Source organism: Cheilinus undulatus, linkage group 6 (assembly GCF_018320785.1).
Source record: "Cheilinus undulatus linkage group 6, ASM1832078v1, whole genome shotgun sequence".
NCBI classification, from domain to species: Eukaryota; Metazoa; Chordata; class Actinopteri; order Labriformes; family Labridae; genus Cheilinus; species Cheilinus undulatus.
In genome coordinates this window covers 43,404,694-43,430,006 of record NC_054870.1, presented here as the reverse complement: position 1 = coordinate 43,430,006, position 25,313 = coordinate 43,404,694, and the positions used below count along the sequence as shown (strand labels likewise).

The 25,313-nt window shown below is 40.3% G+C and overlaps 1 protein-coding gene across 5 annotated transcripts; it reads right to left on the bottom strand.

The window, feature by feature from the left end:
* Positions 1-1,190: 1,190 nt before the first annotated feature.
* On the bottom strand, positions 1,191-18,316 carry si:ch211-130h14.4. 5 transcript variants are annotated; one of them, XM_041790030.1, is made up of 10 exons: positions 18,142-18,316; positions 15,267-15,405; positions 15,087-15,183; positions 9,470-9,563; positions 5,161-5,232; positions 4,968-5,074; positions 4,740-4,803; positions 4,363-4,499; positions 1,420-1,516; positions 1,191-1,344 (listed from the first exon to the last, which is right to left on the bottom strand). In XM_041790030.1, exons 1-10 carry the CDS (start codon positions 18,292-18,294, stop codon positions 1,288-1,290), a joined length of 1,017 nt encoding a protein of 338 aa, XP_041645964.1. In that variant the 5' UTR covers positions 18,295-18,316; the 3' UTR covers positions 1,191-1,287. The 5 variants fall into 5 exon arrangements, with proteins under 5 accessions (XP_041645964.1, XP_041645965.1, XP_041645968.1 ...); XM_041790031.1 differs by having other exon boundaries at positions 1,420-1,513; XM_041790034.1 differs by having other exon boundaries at positions 4,379-4,499.
* Positions 18,317-25,313: the final 6,997 nt, after the last annotated feature.

The window sequence follows — 25,313 nt, the reverse complement described above, 5'->3', positions numbered from 1 at the left end:
TTCAATAATGAACTGTAGGGGGAGAAAAAAGAAGGAGAGAAAAAGATTCCTTCAAAGTTAAATTCAGTTTCTGCTCTGATGTTGAACATTTGTAATAGACATAGGCTGATATAGGTGCACATGCACAAACAGGATGGACATCCAATAATAGAGATGTAAGAGTAAGGCGGTGCTTCCCATGGAGGAGCTCCACCCAACAGTTGCCACAGGTGTATAAAATCAATCACCTAGCCATGCAGTCTCCATTTGCAAACATTTGTGATACAAAATGGGTCGTTCTGAAGAACTCAGAGACTTCAAGTGTGGTGCTGAGATGGATGCCACTTTTGCAATAAGACCCTGCTGGATATTTCACAATCAACTCTAGCTGATTTTTTTGAAAAGTTGAAGAGTTTAGGAACAAAAGCAACTCAACCATGAAAAGGAAGACAATGTAAAAGGATACAATGACTGCTAAGGTGCATGGTGTGCAACTGATTCTGTAACTAAGGAATTTGCAACTTCAACTTGCATTAATGTAAGCACAAAACCATGGCAGTTTCCATGGTACAGCAGCTGCATGCAAGCCTCACATCACCAAGCCCACTGCCAAGCATCAGATGGAGTGGTGTAAAGCACACCAACACTGGACTGTGGAGCAGTGGGAATGTGTTTGAAGACTAGTGACCAGTCATGCCTCACTGTTTGGCAGTCAGATGGATGAGTCTGGGTTAGGCAGACTGGGTGAATGTTACCTGCCTGACTCCACTGAGCCAACTGTGAAGTTTGGAGGAGGAGGGATAATGGTATGGGGCTGCTTTTCAGGGTTTGTGCTTGGCCCATTATCTCCATTGAAGGCCAATCTTAATGCTTCAGCAAACCAAGACATACAAAGGCAATGCTATGCTTCCAACTTTGTGGCAAAAGTTTGGGGGAGGGGGGATTTCTAATCTAAACTACTGTGCCCCAGTGCACAAGTAAGCACTATAAAAACAGGGTTTGATGAGTTTACTTTGGAAGAACTTGACTGGCCCAGATAGAGCCCTAGCCTCAGCCCCATCTAGCAGCTTTGGGATGAAAAAAATGCAAGCCAGGCTTTCTCATCCAACATCAGTGCCTGACCTCATAAATGCTCTACAGAATCTACCAAAATCTTGTAAAAAGCATTCCAAGAAGTATAGAGGCTGTTATAGCTGTAAAAGAGGGCCAACTCAATATTAAAGTACATGTATTTGAATAACATGTCATTACAATCCCTGTAGGTGTAAGGGTCAAGCGTCTGTATACTTGTGACCTCATAGTTTGCCTTCAGTAATCTAGGTCTTCCACATAGTTATTCCAAACTGTAAGTCCATGACCAACAACCTAAAGAGAAAACACAAATTTAGATTCTGTATAAAAACAACCAAAAAAGTAAATAAATGTAAGAAATACATCCACCTGCACATTCTTTAGCTGACATAAATCTTCAATGCATAATGGATCAGGTGATTTAGAGCTGCATGCACATAGAGAAGTTTCTGAACATCGCTGGCTGCTGGAAACACAACACAGACAGTCCAAGAGTGAGCAATGCAGATAAGTCTGCTGACTAAGGCTGTTATCACTTTATAGTTCAATCATTTTTTCAACCCATCATTTCAACATGATAACAAAGATAACATGATAACAAAAAGACTTTGCTAAATTACTTCAAAATATTTTTCCCAGGTACTATTCATCATTCTCATATGTAAAAGATAATCCCCATTATCAATATCAAAGATTTTAATAACAACACTGATTTGCTGTTGAGTAATTTAGGCTCACCTTGTTGTTCTGCTTTTCTACTTAAAATCATAGCTTCTATGTTGATCTCTATCGAGTAGATTGTTAATCAACTGTTAGCTATTTATTGGATTGTTAGCCTTGCAAAGCAGATGGATATGCCCGTTTTGTTGTTTCTCACTGGCGAATCCATCTTGCAAAGCTCTGAACCGTTTGGGCCCGGTTAGAAAGTGACAGGACCAATCAGCAACGAGGGGCAGTACTTTCAGGCGCAGCGGAGTCATGACGTACGCAAGCAGCAACAAGAGGCCGGTGCAATTTTGGCGAAAGAGATCAGCGTAATTTTTAAGTATCCCATTAAAACAGAAATTTACTCAGATATTCCCCAAACGTTTCAGTAAACCCCCAACAAAAGACTAAATAGTTCAATAAATATTTTCCAATAAATTTGTGTAAATTCCAGAAAAATCTCAAGGAAATTTCCCCTAAAATTTCTTATAGCATTTCCAAATACATTCCCCAAAATTTCATGAAAATGACACAAAACTTTGCAAAACAGATGGATAAGCCCGGTTCCGTGTTTCTCACTGGTGGATCCATCTGGCAAAGCTGCCATCTGAACTGTTTGGGCCCAGTTAGAAAGTGACAGGACCAATCAGCGATGAGGGGCAGGTGGCGGAGCCGTGACGTAATCAAGCAGCAACAAGAGGCTAGTGCAATTATGGCAAAAGAGATTAGCGTGGATGCTGCTAAAGCGCCAGTTTAATTTCAGAACTTGACGACATTTCTTCATTAAAAGAAGAACAGAGAACAGCAGTGAGTTGTTTTCTTTTCAAAAATGACAAAAGTTGAGTACTGACATGTCTATGGTCGCCATTCCGTTATTCCTCGGTAGCTGCGCACCTCGGTCGCAACTTCATCATGTGTTTTGTTGCTCTGATTGGCCCTTAAAGATGTGACAGACAGAACGCTTATCCAATCACACTGAGTTTTTTCAAAGCATCTGCCCTTTTCCAAACGCTAAGTATTGAAGGTTTTCCAGATGGATGTGTGAAACAATCCATCTGGACTGTCAGGTTATTGGATTGTAGCATTGTTTTGAAGATTATTACTACTATTATTGGATGTGACTATGAGAAACCTAATATTCTTCTGTTGTTGTCAGAACAAATGGTGTCTTGGTTCCAAAAGTAAAAGTGTATACCTGGCTCATCACAGAACACAGAAGAGAGTACAGAACTACTACTACACATTCATGCATTCTTTTCTTTAAGGAAAGCGTGAGCAATTTCCTGAAGCCTCAAGCTCCAAGGGGCCTCAAAATATAGCATAGATGAGCATCACATATGAGTAAGATCTCCAATAATATCCTAAAGTTGTATTTTGAGTTTAAAAATAAACCTTGCAAAACTGATGGATTGGCCAGATTCCATGTCTGTCTGCAGGCAAAACCATCTCGCAAAGCTTCAATCTGAAATAACTGTGTCAGGTCTGAGAATTGACCTAGCCAATCAGCATCATTTAAAGAGAAAGAGGTGGAAGCTACAGGCAGGGTTTAGTTTTTCTGGAAGTCGGTAGCAATGGTTGTCGCTGTTGTAGCATTTAGTTCAGATAGCTTAACTATGGCAGCAGTTTTATCAGAGCTGGATTACATTCTTTATTAAATGGAAAACAAAGAACAACACAGAAAGCTTTTGGTGGAAAAGATGTCTTCACTCTTCTCCAGACCTACTTCGGCATGAGTTTGCATTAGTATAACCAGGGTTTAGTCGTACTATAAGCTGGTATATAACAATGGCAGCCGCCAGTGTAGCATCTAGCTGGGATGTAGCTTTATTATAGCGGCAATTTTATCAGAACTAGTCCACATTTCCTTGTTGAAACAAAAGCAAAGAGCCACACTGAAGGCTTCTCTTGGAGAAGGAAATGTTTTAGCACCTCTCACTCCACCGAGAAGTCCAACCATTCATGAGCTACGGAGGCCCCTATCGAGCTCAGGTTACCACTGAACCTGCCTCCTACCTTATTTTGCCTTGTTGCTCTGATTGGCCCTTAGGGAATGTGATGGACAGAGCATTCATCCAATCACCTTTCAAGAATAATATTTTGAAAAGTCCTGCCCTTCTGAAATTTTGGGAGGATTCCCACATGAATGTGAAATATATCCATGCAATGGATAGATGTAGCAGTCTTTCTGGCATGTCAAGTTATGAAAAGTGTTAATAGACAATAAAATTCCCAGAGAAGGACCCCTAGACCTTCTACTCAGAAAGCTCCATCATATCAGACCGTTACAGTAAGGTAGATCAGTACAGAAACACCAGATCAATAAAATGGTAGATTACTGTGTGGTAAGGTGGCATCATATAAATTCAAAAATTATGATTTGCAGTAGAGAAGCCGATATTACAACCGTACGGGGCTTTACTTCTTTAAGTTACACCTTATCCAAAGAAATGTTAAACTATTGAGATGAGAAAATGAGGAAAAATGGTTGAAAATATCTTTCTTTCAGCCATGTTTGCGTTTAACAAAATGGAGAAGGGTCTCATATTGGTCTTTGCCTTTGGGCCTCTAAATAACTAAAACTGCCCTTGCCTATCATTGGTACTGCACCTGAGTGGGGTCTTACTGCTTGGTTTAGGAGAAGTCCGTTGGCTGATTTGAATAATTCTTGGTTGTTTCTGAGAGCAGAGCGGTGGCAGGTCTGCTCGGCTAGTGATCCCATGTTTTGAGTCAATACCTGGAGGCATCTGTGGAGGAATAAGAAAGGAAAAACTCAAGTCTTGTTACCTAAAATAATGAACTGATTTAAATCAGCAATATAATAAAAATCACCACAGTATGCTCATTCCATGTGACCTGTTTCCATGGAGGCCCCAAAGAAAAACCAAACATTTAAAAACAGATAGTTTGTGACAGTTACGTGCTAACTTCCATCGAGCTCTGTGGTGTTGTGTTATGTTGTGTTGTGGCTGGTTTGTGTTACTAACCAGATCTGGGTCTCGTCCTCGCTCCTCCTGCCAGCTCACAGAGTCTGTCTCCTTTTCCGTCAGTCTGGAGTGGAGTTCACAGCAAGCAGAGAAAAACAAACCCTGCTCAGTTTAAAGAAGAGTTGAAAGACTCCTGTAATACTCTTCTCATCTTCTATCTCACCATTCACTTTAAATGCTATTATAAAAATGTGCATTTTTCCTTTAGGTTCTCACTGATGTGCTTACTTTTGTGAAAGAGCCATATTACTTAAACAGAGATCATGCATTTGCCTCAGCTGTCTCAAATGAAGCTCTGCTCTCTGGCTCTTCTTTGGAATCTCAGGGAGGGTCTGCTGTGAGAAACACCTAGTAAATACAAGACTTTCCCTCTGTTGCTCTGTACTTTAACTAAAAGTGTCGGCATTATTTATGGTCTCACCAAAATGGGCATCTTGCTCCCGAAGTTCCTCATAAAGTCGGGCTGCAGGGTTGCAAAAGTTGGAGCTTTCATCTGCAGGTGGGACATATTACATTCAAGTCTCATTTCCTCATCCATTAATCAGGTTGTAATTTTCAAAGACACCTCCCCTTGTATACGAGCTGGGGTAAAAATCGTGTAAAAGTCAGAGGTGTCACAGCCAGTGTCATTTCCCACAGTCCTAGTGTCCTGTTTGACGCCTCTCTCCCCTCCTCTCACACCCATTCCATGAACCGTCACACTGAGCCACTTCCTGTCTGATGTGGGGCCACAGCACTGTGGAGTCATGGTATTGATCTATTTGGTGCCATGCAGAGCTAATTCCCCTATCCTAAAGGGATGCATGTGCAGCTGAAATAAACTTCAGAAAGCACAGTCAAGTCTGCACAGTCAAGTCTTTGACCACATTTCTCTAAGTCACTTTATCTGAGTGAAAAAACATTTTTTGCAGGTTCCCTTTGACTTAGAAAGGTTTAAAATTGATCTGAAAAGTTAGAAAGTAACTTTAGGAAACTGTACTTGTACAAAGGTAATGCTTGTTTGTACCTGGTTCTGTTTGTGGGTGTAGGCTTCCTTTTTTTATCTTGCAGAAAGAAGAAAAAGTTTGGCTGTTCGCACTCTGGGGTCACTTAAATTTTCCAACATCAGAGTAATTACAAACAAAAATGTCCATGTCCAAAAACATTCATAGAAATATTTTATATGAACATATGGACATCTCTTTACCGTCTTTTTTGGGTTTGATACTTTGATCAGCTACAGTCCCGATCAAATCTACCAAATGTTTATATTTTCAGGATTTTAACCAAATGCCAGTTTGGCATGAAGGGGGGCACTCAAACCTTTCTGATACAAAATGGTTCGTCGTTCTGAAGAGACGTTCGTTCACCAACACTGGACTGTAGAGCAGTGGGAACGTGTTTCATGAAGTGATGATTCTCACTTCTCTGTTTGGCAGTCAGATGGGTGAGTCTGTTTGGTGGGTGCCAGGAGAACATTACCTTCCTGACTGCAACTGTGCCAACTGTGAAGTTTGGTGGGCGAGGGATAATGATATGAAGCCGTTTCTCGGGATTTGGGCTAGGCTCCTTATCTCTTGTGAAGACCAGTCTTAATGCTTCAGCAGACCAAGAGATCTCAGACAACGCTATGTTTCCAACATTGTGGCAACAGTTTGGGCAAGGCCCTTTTCTATTCCAACTCGATTGTGCCCCAGTGCACAAAGAAATGACTATAAAGACATGGGTTGAAGAGTTTGGTGTGGAAGAACTTGACTGTCTCAAACAGAGTCCTGACCTCAACCCCACTGAGCACCTTTGGGATGAACTGGAATGGAGATTGCGAGTCAGGCCTTATCATTCAACATCAGTGCCTGACCTCATAAATGATCTACAGAATGAATGGGACCATATTTCAATAAAAACAATCCAAAATCTTAAAGGGAAGCCTTCCAAGAAGAATGGAGACTGTTATAGCTGCAAAAGGCCAACTTCATATTAAATTCATGCATTCGAATACTATGTTATTTCGGTCCCTGTTGGTGTAATTGTCAGGTGGCCGAATACTTTTTACCATTTAGTGTACATGGGTAAACAATGTTTGAAAAATAGCTAACAAAATCAGGCAACATTTGCCATCACAATTATAGCTGTCAGCTAAGATGGCAGCGCCCACAAATCAGTTGATTCGTCCATCAATACTTTTTTATTTTCCCTGATTAGAGTTTGTAGATATAACTGTTCTTTGCATTTGTATTTATTCTTCTGACATCTGTACTTTTCCCAAGTGAATACATAATTCTTATCACATCTTTAAATCAAGCTTGTTATTTGTCTAAAATTTGGGAGAAAATCATTATTTGTACTTTGCATCACAATTCGACAGCTTCCCAACATAAAAACTAGTGTTAACCTAAGGAGTGACAAAAACACATCTTGTGTCGTGAAGATCACATCATGCACCCCCAGTTATCTGTTTCTTCACTGATGTGTTTGAGTACTATTTCCGCCTCTGCTCATGGTCTCTGGTCTTCACAACAACTCCCAGTTCCCAGTATCTTTAGCTACTTCACCGTCACCCTTGACCCGAACCCTGGACTGACACCCTAAAGATGTCAGTGGTGGTGCTGGGCCTCAGCTGCAGTGGGTGATGGGAGCTGTGGTGAGTTATTCTGCTGGCTCTGACCAGCCCTGTCTGACCACTGTTTGTCTTCCCCTGCTCTCCCTCCAGTCGGGCTCGTCTTCTGTTTGCTCAGGTCAGTTTTTACACCGGGGTGAGAGAAAAATGACTCCTGTGTGTTTGTCCATATATGCTCAGCTCAGCACCTCAGCACAACCTTATCTCCACTGGTCTCAATTTTCTCCAGCCTGATCTTGACACCCCTGTCAATATAAAACCCTCTACTCCACCATAAACTGATCCTAGGTTCTTTTAAACCTTCAAACTTTAGCTTGGATTCAATAAATTTACACTGTACTAGTCTAGTCTCCAAGATCTAGTCTCTGCACTAAATATAGAGCTTAAGCTTCCCTCTTAGGTTGGCATACTCACCCCCTTGGATGTTTTACCCTTTTATTGATTTAATAAATCAGTCATGCTCAATATAATTTGGCTTTCTTGACAAAAACAAAAAAAACTTTGAACGTCAAAGTGTAAGCAGATTTCTACAAAGCAAGGCAAATTAAACAAAAAAATGTGATGTAAAACAAGTGATTGCATAAATCAAGTGGGTGACCAGCCAAATGGTGCTAGTAGTCTCACAATTAGTGAAATGGGGATCACCTGAGTGCAGTCAATGTGTCTCAAGGGATTGTAGTATAAAGACACCTGTGTCTGAAAGGTTCACTCACTGGTTTATCAGTATTCCTGACTACCATTGCACTGGAAAGAGAAAAGAACACTCCAGGCAACTTAGAGTAAATAGTATTGAAAGTATAAGTAAGGGGACTGATACAAAAAGGTATGGACACCAAACAGCTTATTCTGCTGTCACTATTGACTCTTGTTTTGACACCGCAAGAAGACAGTTTCTTCACCCTGTCAGCAGTTAGGAACTGTAGGCTGTCCTCTACAGATTTGTAGTCAAGTTGTGCAGGATGATATAGCTGACTGCTATCTGCCTAGACAATCTGGAACAGACGTTCCACTGTCAATCTCTGGTCTTATGGAGCTGCCAGAAGGCCTGCCATGACTGCCTTTCACTGCCAGGCCCATTTGCACTGGTGTCGGCAACACGTGCACTGGAACCTTAACATGTGGAGGAACGTTGTGTCTAGAGATGAGTCCAGATTGATGACAATGCTCACCCCTCATCAGACGCTAGCTCCAGAATTTGTGAGAGGAGGATGGAATGACCTGCCAGCAGTCCTGACCTCATCCCCACTGAACACTTGTGGGATCCGCTTGGGCATGCGTCTGTGCCTGAGTGACCAACAAAACCACACTGGCTGACTTGTGACAGATGCTGGTCAAAGAATGGGATGTCATCAAACAGCAGTGTGTGACCAGGGTGGTGACCAGCATGAGGAGAAAGTGCCAGGCTGCTGTGGCTGTGTATGGTTCTTCCACACACTACTGAGGCTCCTGTTTGTTAATGGATAAATTATTACATTGCTAATACGCCTTGTTTCAATTATCTAACCCACCAAACACCGAACAAGAGGCAATGGCAGAATAAGCTGTTGGCATTGGCAGAGAAGATTTGATGCATTTTTCATGTGCACAGCCCACATACTCAGCTCTGCTGCTCATCCCACAAATGCATGTTCCTTGCAAATATGGCAGCATTTAAAAGAAAAATAAAAAGGCTCTCTAACGGTTTAACCAAGAAGCATTGCTATAACAAAGAAATAATGTACCAAACACAAATTTAGTTAAAAATTAGTAAATTAGTTTTAGGCCACAGTTTTTCAATGTATTGTTGAATGTAATTATGCATATTTATGAAGCATCTTTCTAAGATCCCATCTCAAGGTGCTTCACACAAATTAAACAAAAAGTGGAACACAGGGGCACACAGATAGCCTAGCGGTCTTAGGCACTACCCATGTATGCAGGCAGCCCAGGTTCAAATCTGGCCTGTGGCCCTTTACCGCATTTCTCTCCCCATTCTCTCTCCTGTTTCTGTATCTATCCACTGTCCTCCTCTATGGATAAAGGCATTAAAAGCCAGAAAATAAATCTTAAGTCTGTGTGATCACTGCTGCAGTTGCGTTTTTCTCTCTCTGCTCTTGTTAAATGGGACTACTGCTTCTGTGGTTTTGGCACCTGCCTTTGGAAACAGTCGCTCACATCCGTCCTCCTCTGGGATGCCACTGATGACCAATTCTGAGCTTCCCCCAGAATCAGATATTTGCTTTGATAACCTACATGGAAACACACAGAAAAAAAATACAGACAATGCACATAAATCATACTATATCCTTCTGAAAATAACTGATTGAATGTATCTTTCTCCCCTGATAAACCTGCAAAAATATCTTTATTTTCTGAAGATCTTGCCTCCTGCTGTGATGTGTGCCCTGCACACTAAATGTCGAGTTGTTAATATCTTCCTAATGATGTGTTACTTCTCAAGAGTAGCTATGGTGTGCTGCAGCTCACACCCGGTAACACTGCACACCCCAGTGACAACACACTTTGTCTGCTGGGTGTAAACTGGCTCTGAGGAGGCCTTCTTCGTAAGGCAGCGTTTACTCACAGGATGGTGCAGCAGCTAACAGATCTATACAAAGAACAGCAGCTGTGCAGGTGGAGGTGAAGGGACCAGGATGTCAGCTCATATATGTGCAATATTAGAGCTGACACGCTGACATGTGATAAAGCATGAGCCCGAATATGAAGTCTACTCTCAAAAAACACATCAATATCTCAACACCTGGCCTCAGTTTTATCTGCAGTGCTAAGTTGTTATTGCTAGAGATGTTACAATGTTACAGTGTCATTTAGCAGACGCTTTTATCCAAAGCAACATAGATTCGAGAGCAATAACAACAAAGGAAAGATCTAGACAAGACGAAACAACATCAGTAAGTGAGAGAGGTTTTTTTGTAGTTATTGCTACAGAGTCATAATCATAGTCTTGTAACAGCTGTTCATTTCATTGTTACAGCTGTTCATTTCATTGTTACAGCTGTTAATGATACATTTGTTGTTGGTTTTCTTTGCTGTTAAGGCTGTTGAGACTGATGTTATTGTAATTACTGCTGTTGTTACGTGGAAACTAAAGTTATTGTTGAATAACAGTCATCGTTACTGTTACAACTGTTGATGATGCCATTTTTGTTGTTACCATTGCTTTTGTTATGATTGCTGTTGTAACTTTATGGTTGACGTTTCAGTTGTTTTTCCAACAATTGTTGGTGATAGGGTCGTTGTTGTGATCCAGCGTTGTTGTTAACGTGTTAGTTGTTACCACTGCCGTTAATAATAAAGTGGTTGTTACTATTGTTGTTGTTGCCGCTGCTGTTCTTATGATTGCTTTTCATGGTTGTGGTTAATGTTACAGTTGTTGTTACCATTGCTGCTGATGTTACTCATTATTCATGTTGATGTTGTTGTTACAGTTGTTATTATTTCAATTTTTGTTGATGGAACAGTTATTGTTGATGCTGTTACAATATTTTGATGTTACTATTGTTGGTTGTTGGTGAAATAGTTGTTTCAATTGCTGTTGTTGTTGTTGCTATCACAATTGTTGTTGATGTTGTTTTTGTGGTTACAGTTGTTGATAACAGAGTGGTCAATGTTGTTGTTCTTTAGATTGTTTATTTATGGTTGTCATTAATGTTTCAGTTGTTGTTATCATTGTTGTTGATGTTGTTACAATTTTTATTCATACAATTGGTGTTGATGAGTTATTAATTTGTTGTTGATGTTGATGTTAAAGTTGTTGATGTTAAAGTTGTTAAAGTTGTTGATGTTAAAGTTGTTAAAGTTGTTGATGTTAAAGTTGTTGCTGATGTTAAAGTTGTTGCTGATGTTAAAGTAGATGTTTAAGTTGTTGATATTGAAGTTGTTGACGGTAAAGTTGTTGGTGTTAATGTTGTAGATGTTGAAGTTTTTGGTGTTAAAGTTGTTGCTAATGTTAAAGTTGCTGATGTTAAAGTTGTAGATGTTAAAGTTGTTGATGTTGAAGTTGTTGTTAATGTTGAAATTGTTGGTGTTAAATTGTTGATGTTGAAGTTGCTGCTATTAAAGTTGTTAAAGTTGTTGATATTGAAGTTGTTGATGTTAAAGTTGTTAATGTTAAAGTTGTTGGTATTAAAGTTGTTGATGTTGAAGTTGTTGATGTTGAAGTTGTTGGTGTTAAAGTTGATATTGAAGTTGTTATTGAAGTTGTTGATGTAAAGTTGCTGATGTCTAAGTTGTTGATATCGAAGTTGTTCATGTTAAAGTTGTTCATGTTAAAGTTGTTGGTGTTAAAGTTGTTCATGTTAAAGTTGTTGGTGTTAAAGTTGTTCATGTTAAAGTTGTTCATGTTAAAGTTGTTGGTGTTAAAGTTGTTCATGTTAAAGTTGTTCATGTTAAAGTTGTTGGTGTTAAAGTTGTTGATGTTGAAGTTGTTGATGTTGAAGTTGCTGATGTTGAAGTTGTTGATGTTGAAGTTGCTGTCAATGTTGAAGTTGTTGGTGTTAAAGTTGTTGTTGATGTTAAAGTTGTTGATATCGAAGTTGTTCATGTGAAAGTTGTTAATGTTAAACTTGTTGGTGTTAAATTTGTTGGTGTTAAAGTTTTTGATATTGAAGTTGCTGATGTTAAAGTTGTTGATGTTAAAGTTACTGAGGTTAAAGTTGTTGATATTACACTAGTTGTTGCAGATATCATTGCTGACAGTTGTTGTTGCCGTCTCTGTTACAGTTGCTTTAATTGTTGCCTTTGTTGTCATCATTGTTGCTCCTTTTGATACTTATCTGCAATCTTCTTATTTTTGTAGAAGGAGTAGCAGTTGGAGGAGCTGTTTCATTGCAATAGTTGTATTTCTCCTGCTTTAATTAGTCATACTGATGTTTACAGTGAACAAATCTTGCCTGGCTGATGCCTAAAATACATTTCAGATAGCCTTGCGTGTTTTTCTCTCCTCTTCTCCTTGTAGTAAATGTTTAGTCATAAAAATGGTATGTTCTGGTCAAACTAATTTTGCAGACCTATATACTGCACAGTTGCGAAATTCAACATGTTGAGGAGAGCATGAGCAGATGGCCACAAAGATAGAAAATCACTGCTTCCACTGTCCAATAAATCAGAGCAGCTAATAACAGACATATAAATAACCACACAGAGGGACAGACTGGGTGAATTGGCTCAGTGCTTCAAAATATAAACAAGGACTGCAGACTCCTGATTTTGGCCTCAGCTTTAATTGCTTTTATTCTGGGTATTTCTTATGGAGGTGGGGAATGTCTCTGCAGGGGGCGGGGCTGTCTGTCTGTCTGTCGCAGTGTTTGTCTGTGCAGTGGTGAGATTTCACACCAAAGGAGGATCTGTCAGTAGGAGCCTTCCTACCAAACTATTAAAGCCTCTGAGCCGATGTATAGCAGCCTGGTACTAACATTATACATGCTGCTTCTAAACAGAGATCAGGCCTAATTAACAACAAGGTGGACAGCAGCCAGCACTGGTCTGTTAGAGCCTCACAGCATGACAATGCAAAGAACACTCAGGCTGATGTGAGCAGATGCTATAAAATCTAAAATATTCTTTAAACTAATCATTGAGGTATTTATCCTGAAAACAAGGTTAACTGAAGAAGAAAAGCTAAGAGTTTACTCAAACATCAGTTTCCTTAGCACTAAAGACTCAGCGAAGCTGTTAAGAGTACTAAAAAGTATCCACAAAAAAATGAACTTAGTGAGGAATGCCTTTCTTATCTTTCGTTTATTTTAAGGTTGAAGTCTGAGGTCAGTAAGGGACTTTCAGTGGGTCCCAAGTGAATTATAATCTTTAAATGACAGAATTTAAACTTTTTCTAATGGTTTTGATTCATTTTTATATTCTTTCTAACTTAAAAGCTGGCAACCCAAGAAACAGATAAAGAGTTGGAGCTGAGGCAGGTGTGAAACAGTCTGACAAGCTGCTGCACTATGCTGGTTAGAAGACAATGCATAATTATGCAGAACTCATATCCTTCTACCAAACCGAAACCAAACAGTCCCCTGGACCGTGCCACACCTCTAGCAATTACCCATACTGCCTCTGCAGATTCTTGCACACCTCTGTGAGAAATAATCAGTGACTTCATGGCTAAATAAAATCTTTCTATCTATGTTGAGCTTGGAAAAATACCCATTTTGTAAAATGTGAGTATACTTCTGGTTTCAGGTTTCTTTTCTCAATAAGGGTGACTTTTGATCCAGGTTTGGTTTTGTGCACTACTTCTGTAAAATGTCAGATGTATTAAAACTTTAAGTCTTGAAAATCACTTCCCTTATTTTCAACAACTGGGATACAAAAAAATACATAAAATCGTTGCATTCAAATTTAAGTTGAAGTTAAAACCCTAAATAATGCTGAGGTGCCATTCTAAGTGTAAAAGCTGAAAAAGATTGGCATCGATAGAAGTGAAAGTGTTAAAGGGAAAAGTAGAAGATTTAAGGTAAAAAATCCGCAGGAATTAAGAAACAGAAAAAATAGTGAGGGTTTAAATGTGTAAACCCAAGAACAATGACATTTGAAGTTTCCTTTACACAAATATTAAAGGGGACATATTGAGCAAAAATCACTTTTTCAGGCTTTTCTAACAAAAATGTGTATCCCCTTAAGTACCAGAGGTCCCCCCCCCTCACCACCACCACCACCTCTACCCCTCCACCTTTCAGAAAATTTGTGAAACAAGCTGTTCTCAGATTTTCCCATCATGATGTCATGAGGGGATTTAACCCCGCCCCCAGGTTTGGTTGGCCCTCCCTGCTTGGAAGAAAGTTCCCCCCTCCTCTCCTGATCTTCCTTTCAGCTGCCAGCTGAAAGGAGGATCAGGAGAGTCACATCTGTCATGCCACATCCATTTCCTGAGAGGGGCGGAGTCAGACAGCTCAGTAGAAGCCACAGACAGAAACAGCTCGTTCTGAGCAGAGCTGAAAAAGAGAGGTTTTATTGCAAAAAATCCAATACTGGAGTGTTTTTTCTGCAACAGACTTCACAGGCATGTTTTGGGGACCTCGGAGACCAATAGAAACTTATCTTAAAAGGGTAAAATATGTCCCCTTTAAATCGAGTTGATTCAGTATGGTGATAAGTAGGATCATATGACAACAGAGAGACCCACAGATTATCTGCTCGGTTTGATTAAATGGAGTTCTGTTTGACTTGAAGCCCATAAAACTGAATGTGAAAAGGAACTCTCCAAACACTCCAACATCTGCTCACAGCGCCGGCATGAAGTGACACCAGCGGCCCAATTGCTATATCTCTTGTCTCTTGGACATTATTACGACATTTTCCCCTACGTGATGTTTGTTAGAGTCACAGCGAGCGTCTGAGGAGGTGAATTTCCACAACACAGAGGTCAGTCTGTGTTTGGTCATCTCACTTCTACGTGAGTAATCAGCTCTCTGCTCCAGGAGGATCCTCGCTAAACAACACTGAAGCTGTTGTTTGTTCTTTAATGCTGCTCAAACACTCAGAGGGGTCTAAAGAGGAGGGTTCCTGACCAAGGCCAACACTGACACCAGCTGTAAAAGCTCAGATTTATACAGGCGCATCTAAAACATGTTAGAATGTCATAAAAAGGTTCATTTTTCCTGTGATTTACTTCAAAAGGTTATAAATAAATAATTTCCAGATTCATCCAACATTCCAAGACCATTTTTGTTTTAATCTTGATGATTATGGCGCACAGCTCACAAAACTCAGCTTAAATAAATATTAAAGTCAGTGAAGGCTGTTTTCACCTGAAGGTGGAGATTTTGTCCTCATGTCTTTTTTCCTCACCAGGGCAGGATTGTTTTTCTGAAGTCCCCAAATCAGCTGCAGGTCTGCTCTCCAACACTGTCAGCATACACAGACATGGATATTAACAGGTGATGACCCCCCCCAAAAAAAGAGGCCTATACATAAAGCTTTGACTCAACTCCTCCTCCTCACTCCCTCCAGACTTTTCAGTATTTTGGATGGGTGACGTCTGTAGTCGATGCGGCTGTAGAATTCTTCGAAGTTGTGATGAGTTTTTAAAAGTCCTTGCTCAGATAGCTGCCTCTGCAGGTCAAAGATCTCAGAGAAAATAAGACACTTTAATACATATCATTGTGAGAAATAAAGGCCACAGAAAAAGCAGCAAACATGATGTTTGGATGTGTTCTGATGTAACAAAATAAAAAAGGCCCTTATAATAAAAGCTTTTAAAGTATTTTCTTCCTCGTTTTTACATTTTACTTGTATGGAGGGCCTGATTTCCTCTTTTCTTTCTGCCGGACACAACTTGAACATTCCTGGTTCTTTTCCTAATATACGGTTGGAAACAAAAATTTACATATACCGAAGAAAAAGAAACAAAACCTTGTTTTCTCACCGTCTGACATAAAATCAGACTAAACGCTTCCTGTTTTAGGTCAGATAGGATTACCAAAATTGTTTCTATTTACTAAATATCAGAATAATGAAAGAGAGAATCTCTTAGAGAAGTTTTATTACTTTCTTCAAAAGTTTGCATATTAGATTATGATGCCTTTAACCAATTTGGGAAAGCCAAGGTGATGATGTCACAACTTTGGAAGCTTCTGATAGGTTAATTTAAAACATTACAAATTTTGAGTTAATTGGAGGCACACCTCAAACACACTGCTTCCTTGTGTGACATCATAGAAAAATCCAGAGAAATCAGCCAAGATATCAGGAAGAGAACTGTGAACTCCGACAAGTCTGGTTCATCCTTGGGTACAATTTCCACATGCCTGGAGGTGCCAAGTTCATCTGTTTAAACCAAGCGGCAACATCCGGTCCTGAAAAATGAAGCCAATGTTGAAGTGCAAAAAATTGCAATACCGCGAGTGTCCACTTGAGGCTGACTGCAGGAACACCAGAAGTCCTGTCTGAACACATGCTACACAGCCGAATTTTACACTAGAAATAAACTGGTTTACAGCCTGGTTCAAAATACCAAACGTGTCTCATTAGCTAATGTCTTCATGTGCTCTCACTGTATGGGGGTGAATTTTTTGTACCACAATCGTTTGGATTATATTTAGGATAAACCTAAATTCACGCTGATTGGCGCAACTCATTTGACTGACAGTGGATTGGCTTCAAGAGCTGTTTGAGTTCACCTATTGTAAGCAGACGGCTGGCGTCACACAGGCTTTGTCCAATTCTCTCTACAGTCTATAGTTTAAACCAGTGTTACTCAATCATGCTCAACCAGAGAGCCAGATAGTTGGAAAAATACCTTTGCAAGAGCCACAATCTATGTGGTGAAAAGTGGCAACAAAAAAAGGTTAAAGTGGCAATTAAAAAACAGTTATACAGGGCAAAAATGGCCACAAAACAGCAAAAAAGTGAAAAAGTAACAAAAACGGGCAGAAAGAGGCAAAAATGTGTGAGAAGGGACACATAAATGGGTTACAGGTGGCAAAAATGGTCAAAAGTGGTTAAAAACTTAGCAAAAAAATCAGTGAAAAGCATAAAGTTGGCAAAAATGGGCAAGAAGCTGTAAAAAGGTGGTAAAAACAGGGAAAAAGTGGCATTTAATGGAAAAAGGCAGCTTATATGGGCAGAAAGTGGCAGAAAATGGTTAAAAAAAAAGAAGAGGGAAAATAGCAAAAAGCAGGACAGAAGTGGCAAAAATGTGCTAAAAGCAGCTTATGTGGATCAAAAGTGGCATAAAAGGGGAAAAAAATGCAAATAAGAGCAAAGGAAATATGCAGACAAAAAATAAAGGTTGACAGTTGAGTTTGACATTTAAGCCTTCTGTTTAAGCGTGTGAAACAGACTGATTAATGTGACTTGCAATGGATTATTTCTGAGGTCAATGTTTCCTTTTTTAAGGTTTTCTGGGGAATAATATTTCAAATTAAGACATAAAAGAGCCACAAATCATTACAAAAGAGCCACATGTGACTCCAGAGCCACGTGTTGAGCACATTAATTTCTGTGTCCCAGAAATGAATGTGCTTTGGAGCTAAATGTGCATATCAACCCAAGAACAAGAGTGCTGTACCCACATGGGCTGAAAGGCTGATCAGTGAGGAAGAAGCCATTACTCCAAAAGCAGCATTAAAAAGCCAGTTTACGGTTTGCAGATGCATACAGGGACAAAGATCTTAAATTCTGGAGGCGTGTCCTGTGGTCTGATCAAACTTAAATTGAACTGTTTGGCCTTGATGACCATTGTTACATTTGGAGGACAAGGGGGGAAGCTTGCACACCTGAGAACAACATCCCAACTGTGAAGCACAGGGGTGGCAGCATCATGCTGTTAGGGTGTTTTACTGACTGGTGCACTTCACAAATTAGATGCCATCATGAGGAAAGAACAAAATGTAGAAATATTAAAGCAACATCTTGAAGTTTGGGTGCAAATGTGTCTTCCTAATAGACAGTGACCCTAAGCATGCAGCCAAATTAGTTACTAAGTGGTTTAAGGACAGCAAAGTCAATGTTTATGAGCAGCCATCATAAAGCCCTGATCCCAATCCTGTAGAAAATTTGAGGGCAGAGCTGAAGAGGCTTGTGTGAGCAAACCTGACTCAGTTACACCAGTTCTGTCAGGAGGAACAGGACAAAATTCCAGCAAAGTCTTGAGAGAAGCTTGTGAAAGGATACCCTAAACATTTGACCCAGGTTTAAGGTACAGTTTAAGCCAATACTACCAAAGCCAGTATTTCCATAATTATGGTAATCCTAACCGACCTAAACAGGAGAAGTGTAGTCTGATTTCATGTCAGACAATAAGAAGAACAGGTTATGAGTCTTTTTATACAGTTCAGCTGTATTTCAGTGGGACAAACCTACCAGGTAGTAGCTGGTTTTAGGCAGAGACTTGAGGAACGAGTCATTGTGCTGCAGCTTGGAGAAGGACAACTTCTTTTGTCTCTGAGAGAAGAAGAAAGGAGAAAGAGTCAGACAGTCAGAGACAGAGCTGTGGGAATAGAGATTTAAAGCCATCCTTCCTTGTTTGAGGGGCTGGGAAACAGAGCACACAGAACAAATGAGAAGTAAACACACATCCACAGGAAGCCATTAACTGCAGCACAGACCAATTAGGCCCCAGCAGGTGTCCCTGAATGTGCCTGCTTTGGTGCTGCCTCACCTCTGTGACGGAGCATCTCCATCTGAGCTGAGGAAACAACGGGCACTTTCATTTGTTTAGCAATCTGAAGCAAAGGATTCCTACTGCAGTGTCTCTAAAGTCCTTTATTGTGCTCTCTTTGTCCCCGCGCTGAGAAGGAGTCATTAGAGAGAACAATTACATCCTCCTGGAGAGGACAGACTTTAACAGGAGGGGGAGATAAGACAGGATCTCTCTCGCGATAGACCCCCTCTGTGCAGGAGCTTATTGCTCTTTTCACACCCAGAGAGAGCAGAGATGAGACTGTCAGTCAAAATCAAAGTCAATCACAGCAGATTATACAGAGGAGGCAGAGCAGGCAACAGGAAGAGGAATACTTTAGATATGAGAGAGTGCATGGTAGTTAAAAGGATAATTTTGACTCTGTTGAATTATTTCAGTCTTTCTTAGCTTCCATAGAAAGCAGATGTTAGGACTAAACAAATACTGTACTTCAAACCATCATTCAAATATAGGCAAGTCAAGTGTAAATCACTGTACAGTTTAAAATACTGCCTATATGCTGCAGGGATTTTCACACTAGCCACTAAGAGGCTTCTAGCATCCTTACCTCCACAATATGCACTATCCAGGACCGGCTTATAGCTCCTGTTTCCATGATGCTCTCTAAAAAGTCCTCAAACTTGAGTGTCTTGAGATGATCTATAACTCCACATTAACTTTTAAAAACCAGATGATAAAAGATGATGAAAACTTGATTTAAGCTGCACAAGATACCAAATCTTGCATGGCCAGTTAGGGCATCATATTCAAACACATGTACTTTAAGGAGTTGGCCCCCTTTTTGCAGCTATAACAGCCTCCACTCTTCTTGGAAGGTTTTCAACAAGATTTTGGAATGTTTCTGTGGGAATTTGTGCCCAATCATTCTGTAGAGCATTTATAAGGTCGGGCACTGACACTGGACGAGAAGGCCTGGCTCACCATCTCCATTCCAGTTCATCCCAAAGGTGCTCAGTAGGGCTGAGGTCAGGGCTATATGTGGGCCAGTCAAGCTCTTCCACACTGAACTCATCAAACCATGTCTTTATAGTACTTGCTTTGTGCATAAATTGGAATAGAAAAGGGCCTTCCCCAAACTGTTACTGCAAAGTTGGGTGCATAGCATTGTCCAAAATGTCTTGGTATGCTGAAGCATTAAGACTGGCCTTCACTGGAGATGAGGGGTCCAAACCCTGAACATGATTCATCACTCCACAGATGTTTCCTCTGTTTTATCTGCAAACTGGACTTGGTGGTGTGAGTCTTGCATGCAGCTGCTCAGCCATGAAGCACCTGCCACACAATTTCTGTGTTTACATTGATGCCAGTGGAAGTTCAGAACTCTTCAGCTATGGAATCAGTAGAGCGCTGGTGGTCTTCCACTTCATGGCTGAGTTGCTGTTGTTCCTAAGCTCTTCCACTTTCTGATAATAACACTTTGACTGTGGAATATCCAGCAGGGATGAAACTTCACAAAATGTCTTGTTGCAAAGGTGGCATCCATCACAGTACCACACTTGAAGTCACTGAACTCTTCAGAATGACCCATTTTGTATCATAAATGGAGACTGCATGGCAAGGTGCTTGATTTTATACACCTGGTCTGATTGAAACACCTAAATTCAATAATGAATCCTAACTGGTTCCTGATTGGATTTGAATGTCTTTAGTGTCCCAGAGGTGCAATTCTGTTTGCAACAGAAGTCCACAGAGGCTAAACCCATCATTTATAAACACAAACGTTTAGTATCCAATAAAAACTTTTTTTTTCAAATATTCCCCAAATGTTTCAGTGAAACTCTATCATAAAGCCTAAATAGTCCAATAAATATTAAAAAAAAAGTGTGAATTCCTGAAAAATCTCAAGCAAATCTGCCCTTAAATTTTTGTTATCACATTTGCAAAAACATTCCCTAAAATTTCATGAAAATGGCGCAAAACTCCCTCAAACAACCAAATTCCCTGAAATCCTCATAAAATTTCTGTAAGGACACCCAAATTCCCCCCCAAAAAATTATTAATACATTTCCCAAACTTCCATGAAAATACCAAATAATTTAAAATCAATTTCCCTTCAAAATTCAAATAAGATTCCCCAAAAGTACAAATAATTTTGCCAAATTTTCATCCCATTAACATCCAAACAAATTTCCCAAATTCCCAAGAAAATATCAAAGCAAATTTTTCCGATAAACTGCCATGAAACTTTTCAAAATATGCAAATGTATCCCTGAAATGTCCATGAAAACACTGGAAAACCTTCAAGCAAATCTCCCAAAATATCCAAACAAATTTCCTAAAATTTCCATGGCAAGTCCTTTAAATTATCCCAACATTTCAAGCAATTTACTTTTACTTTAGTGAACATTCTGGACAATTGTAACAAAAATTCTGACTACAGAAATCATTATAAGTCAAAATACAATGTCTCATTTGTACATGCAGGATCTTATGAGGTCAACAGTAGTCAGCAGAAACAGAAACAGTTAACATGTTTATGTAGAAATGCTGATATTCAATCAATGCATTCAACATGTCTGAATTTCTTTATATTGAAAAACTGATGTAGAAATATCACCCTAACTTCAGTATCCATTGATTTAAGACATCTAGAAAGACAAGGTCCAAGTCTTAAGGGCAAGTTTTTATGCAAGCTTCCCCAGGAATCAGGACCCCCACTTTAAGGGAAAACCCTTGACTAGACTAGTGCAATGATCTATTCATCAGCCCACCAGTGTCAACTATCAATGCCATGAGTGTCACAGTGAGAGAAAAAAACAGTCTACCTGCTGATTCTCATCTCCTGACTTTGCTGCAGCCCTCTCCTGTCTCTGCTGCAGCTGTAATCTCTGTGAGAGGACTTTGTGTTTGAGCAGGGCAGCATAGCGGCCATAAAGAGCATCTCTGAGCCGGTGCATGTTCCAGTAGGCCTCTAGATGGCGCTGGAGGATAATGGGAGAAAATAAGAAGCACTGAATGAAGGAACAAGAGCTGACAGGAAGCACAAACTGAGTATGTACAGCAAATATGCAAATCTAAGCAAGTGCATCTGTCTAGTTTAAGGTCAGAAATATCTCATTGTAGTTGTTTTGAGACATGTTCACATGACAAGTCCAGATAAACATCTGATTTCAAGTAAAAGTTGTTAGCCACATTGACACTCACAGATACTTCAACTTATTAAAAGCAATGGAGGCCTTGTTTCTTGTGTTTGAATCTTAGAGTAAGGTGTTTTGACTTGTTGGAGAAATGTGGCCAAAGATGAGCATAATGACTGGAAATAAGATAAAAACAAGCCTAGTTTTGACTTTTTGCAGTGTGGGGCCATAAGCAGAGTTTAAATGATGACTAGAAACCAGAAGAAGATTAAATGATCTGTTTTTTGTTCTGTACATGACTCTGCTGATAGCAGGCAAAGAAAAGCATGTCTCAGTGACTATGAAAGTGTCTTAAAGGTTGAAAAAATTGATCCAATGTTGATTGACCTTCTCCAGCTGAGCCTGGCGTCGGGCCTCGGCCTCCTGGTCCGGGTCCGGCCCATGGTGCTGTACTCCCTTCTTCCTGCAGGGCTGGGCTCTGACTCCATCCCCTGCCTATCAACAGTGAAAACCCAATTTAGATTCAGTGGGAGTGCTGCTTGCCTGTAGATTAAAAAAAGAATTCATTTTTGGTAATCTCTCTCGTCTACCAGAAGCATCCTCCCACACACCAGCCTGACATTGTGTTCTTGGAAAAAAAAAAAGATACACAGGAGAAATGTGCCCACCTCCTCTCCTACAAATCCTTTACCTTATTTCCTGATCTGTGGCACGTCTGTGGAAAACAATTTTGTGAAGCAGCGATCTGCTCTAAGCATATCACAGCGCAGCAGTGTTTGTTTAATCCTGATGAACTCTGCATGGCACCAAACAGATGTTGCCGAAGTTTTAGGGGCAGATTTCCACTGGAAGTGCTGCAGCTTGTCCAGACAAAGACTAACACAGAGCTGTGTTTGTACTAAAAGTAACCAAGACTTTCAGTTCTGGTACCTTCTTAACCAATGGGACTGCCAACATTTCTTAAGAGCTCAGTGAATTCAAGAGTGGTACTCTGATGGAGGCCACCTTTGCAATAAGACGGTTCTTGAATTTTCATCCTTGTTGGATATTCCACACTCAGCTGTAAGTGATACTAAAAAGTGGAGGCATTTACGAACAACAGCAACTCAGCCATGAAGCAGAAGACTCCACATTAAAGTAACCTGATATGCCAGATGGATGTTTTTCACACATCCATCTTGGAAAGCTTCAATAGGAAACATTTGAGAAAAGGCAGAGGCTTTGAAAAAAACTTGGAGTGTGATTGGGTGAACGTTCTGTCTATCACATCTCTATGGGCCAATAAGGGCAACAAAACACGTGACATAGCCGCTATCGAGCTGCGCGTGTGCAGCTGCCGAGGAATAACGCGAAACATGGCAACTATAAACATGTAAGTACTCGACTTTTGTTGTTTTTGAAAAGAAAATAACTCACTGCTTTTCTTTGTTCTTCTTTTAACAAAGAAATGTAGTCAAGTTCTGACAAAACTGGCGCTTTAGCAGCATCAACACTAATCTCTTCCTCCATAACTGCACCAGCTCTTGCTGCTGCTTGTTAACATCAAGACTCCGCTGCGCCTGAAAGTACTGCCCCTCGTGGCTGAGTGGTCCTATCACTTTCTAACCGGGCCCAAACAGTTCAGATGGGAGCTTAGCAAGATGGATTCACCAGTGAAAAACAAGGAAACATGCGTGTCCATCTGCTTTGCAAGGTTGATATTAAAGTACATGTATTTGAAAACAATGTCATTTGGTGTATTTGTCAGGTGGCTGAATACTTTTGTCCATAAAGTGTGTTTTGTGTTCCCTTCAAATTTCACCATAAGTGGCAGCCATTGCTATGGGCTTTCATACAACAAAACCCTGCCAGTAGTTACTGATTCCTTCTCCTTAAATGATGCTGATTGGTCAGAACCATTTGTGGGTCTGGCACAAACATTGTAGATTGGAGCTGGGCAAGGTGGATTTGACCAAAGCCAGACATGGAATCTGGCCAATGCATCTGTTTTGCAAAGTTACATATACTGTAAAAATGACAGGCTGAATAGAGCTTAGCTCAACCTAACTGTGCATGTAAATGCATTGAAAGACTACCCTTCCTTGAGGAAAGTTTCTGTAGTGAAAACTCAGCTCAAGTATCAAAAGTATCAAGAGGAAGTAAAGGACGAGAAAGATGCAAAGTGTGAAACATGTCTTAGAAGAACTGCAGGGCTGATGGGAGTTATAGCCTGCAAGCCAAAGCAGATTAACTACAAATAAAAAGTACAATGACCTTCAAATGAAGAATCAAGCATGCTTAAGTTTTTTTTAATGGAGGTCTGTACTTTCTGATCCAAGCTTTCTTCTCTGTCAGATCACTGTGTTTCTGAGAAATGACTCGTCTTCAACAGGTTGCCACTGAATTAAGACGTAACTAAAGTTTATGGGCTGAGAGCGTTTAGGAAGTGTCTTCTTTGTCTTTCCTTACAAAAGCTGCTGGAAACCAAGGGTTTATCAGTTCCGTTGCCACAGTAATCCTAACATGGCAGAGTGAAAGGGACCCTGCAGTTCTTTGCTCTCTCTGCTGTGTGCAGAGCACCAGCGACGAGGCCAAGGCAGCATCCATCTGTGCTCCCTGCCAACACAAATCAGCTGAGGATAATGCAGCCGTCCTGCTGGAACACGTCACTCTGCTAGACGGAGATCGTGATTCTGCAGAGAGGTGGACAGATGCCTGCAGGCATTTCTATTTTTTCCTTTACTCTGGGTCCAAACAGAGAAAGGCAGATGGGATGGGATGATCAGAAATGCTGCAGACAAAAATAGAAAATGAGGAATAGAAGCTGCAGGTGGAAAAAGAAACTGGTGGTGGCAGAGGATGAGAGACAGAGCTGAAAAGAGGCCTGCAGCAGAGAGAGAAAGAAAAACCCTCAAAAGCAATTTAGAGAAAGTGTTTTTACTTGTAACCAAGCAAACTGTTTCAACTCTTGCCACCTTCGGCTTCTCTAAATTCTAATTTTTCCAACTGAATGCAGCCATTTGAGCTATTGGGTGTAATAATGCAGTTCTCACCCCCAGGAGTCATGAATAGCTCAGCTTCAAGCCTCCGTCAGTCAGCAACGGATACCAGAGAAAGGCACAAACAAGGCGACAATTGAAATGACACAATAGAGGAGGATTACACAACTTTTGGTCACCAAGCCAGCAGATACTATCATCACAGAGGCCTCAGAGAGCCACACGGGTCCTTGGTACTCACTGTACTGGCTCATGTGTGATCTCAGTCTGCAACGTGCAGTAGCACAACCACGCTGTGGTACTGAGGGTGATTTATTTGAGCTGCCTGTTTGTTTACTCACATGACATAAATCTGCTAATTCCTGAACTGTAATTCCATAAAAAATTGCATCAGTAAAACTTCACCTGGTGATTATCCTTTTCCCAGAAAAAAAGGAATTTAACAGCAGAAAAGAAAAATGAGAGTCACTGAGGTCATTTAAACCTTAAGAGGTCTAAATTACCTGGTAGAGTTGTTTTCCTGCAATCAAAAAAAATAAAATTCAATGTGGAAACTTCAAGTGTGAACCACAATATAATTCTGAATACAAAACAAGTGACTAATTTTAACCACATGACTAGAATTGCACATAAACACATTGATTCTAATATGTAATCTTGCAAAGCAGATGGATCGGCCAGATTCCATGTCTGTCATCAGATCAGTCTTGCTTCAATCTGAAACCATTAGGAAAAACTGGACCAATCAGCATCATTTGAGACAAATAAGGTAGTAGT

What these genes read in the sequence shown, in the direction of transcription:
- si:ch211-130h14.4 (XM_041790030.1), bottom strand. Translation starts at nt 18,294, where the DNA reads ATGGCTTTAAATCTCTATTCCCACAGCTCTGTCTCTGACTGTCTGACT. An exon ending in GACAAAATCTCCACCTTCAG is followed by an intron (nt 9,564 to 15,086) that starts GTGAAAACAGCC and finishes GTTTCCATGTAG; the next exon opens with GTTATCAAAGCAAATATCTG. An exon ending in GTGAGCGACTGTTTCCAAAG is followed by an intron (nt 5,233 to 9,469) that starts GCAGGTGCCAAA and finishes TCCCACCTGCAG; the next exon opens with ATGAAAGCTCCAACTTTTGC.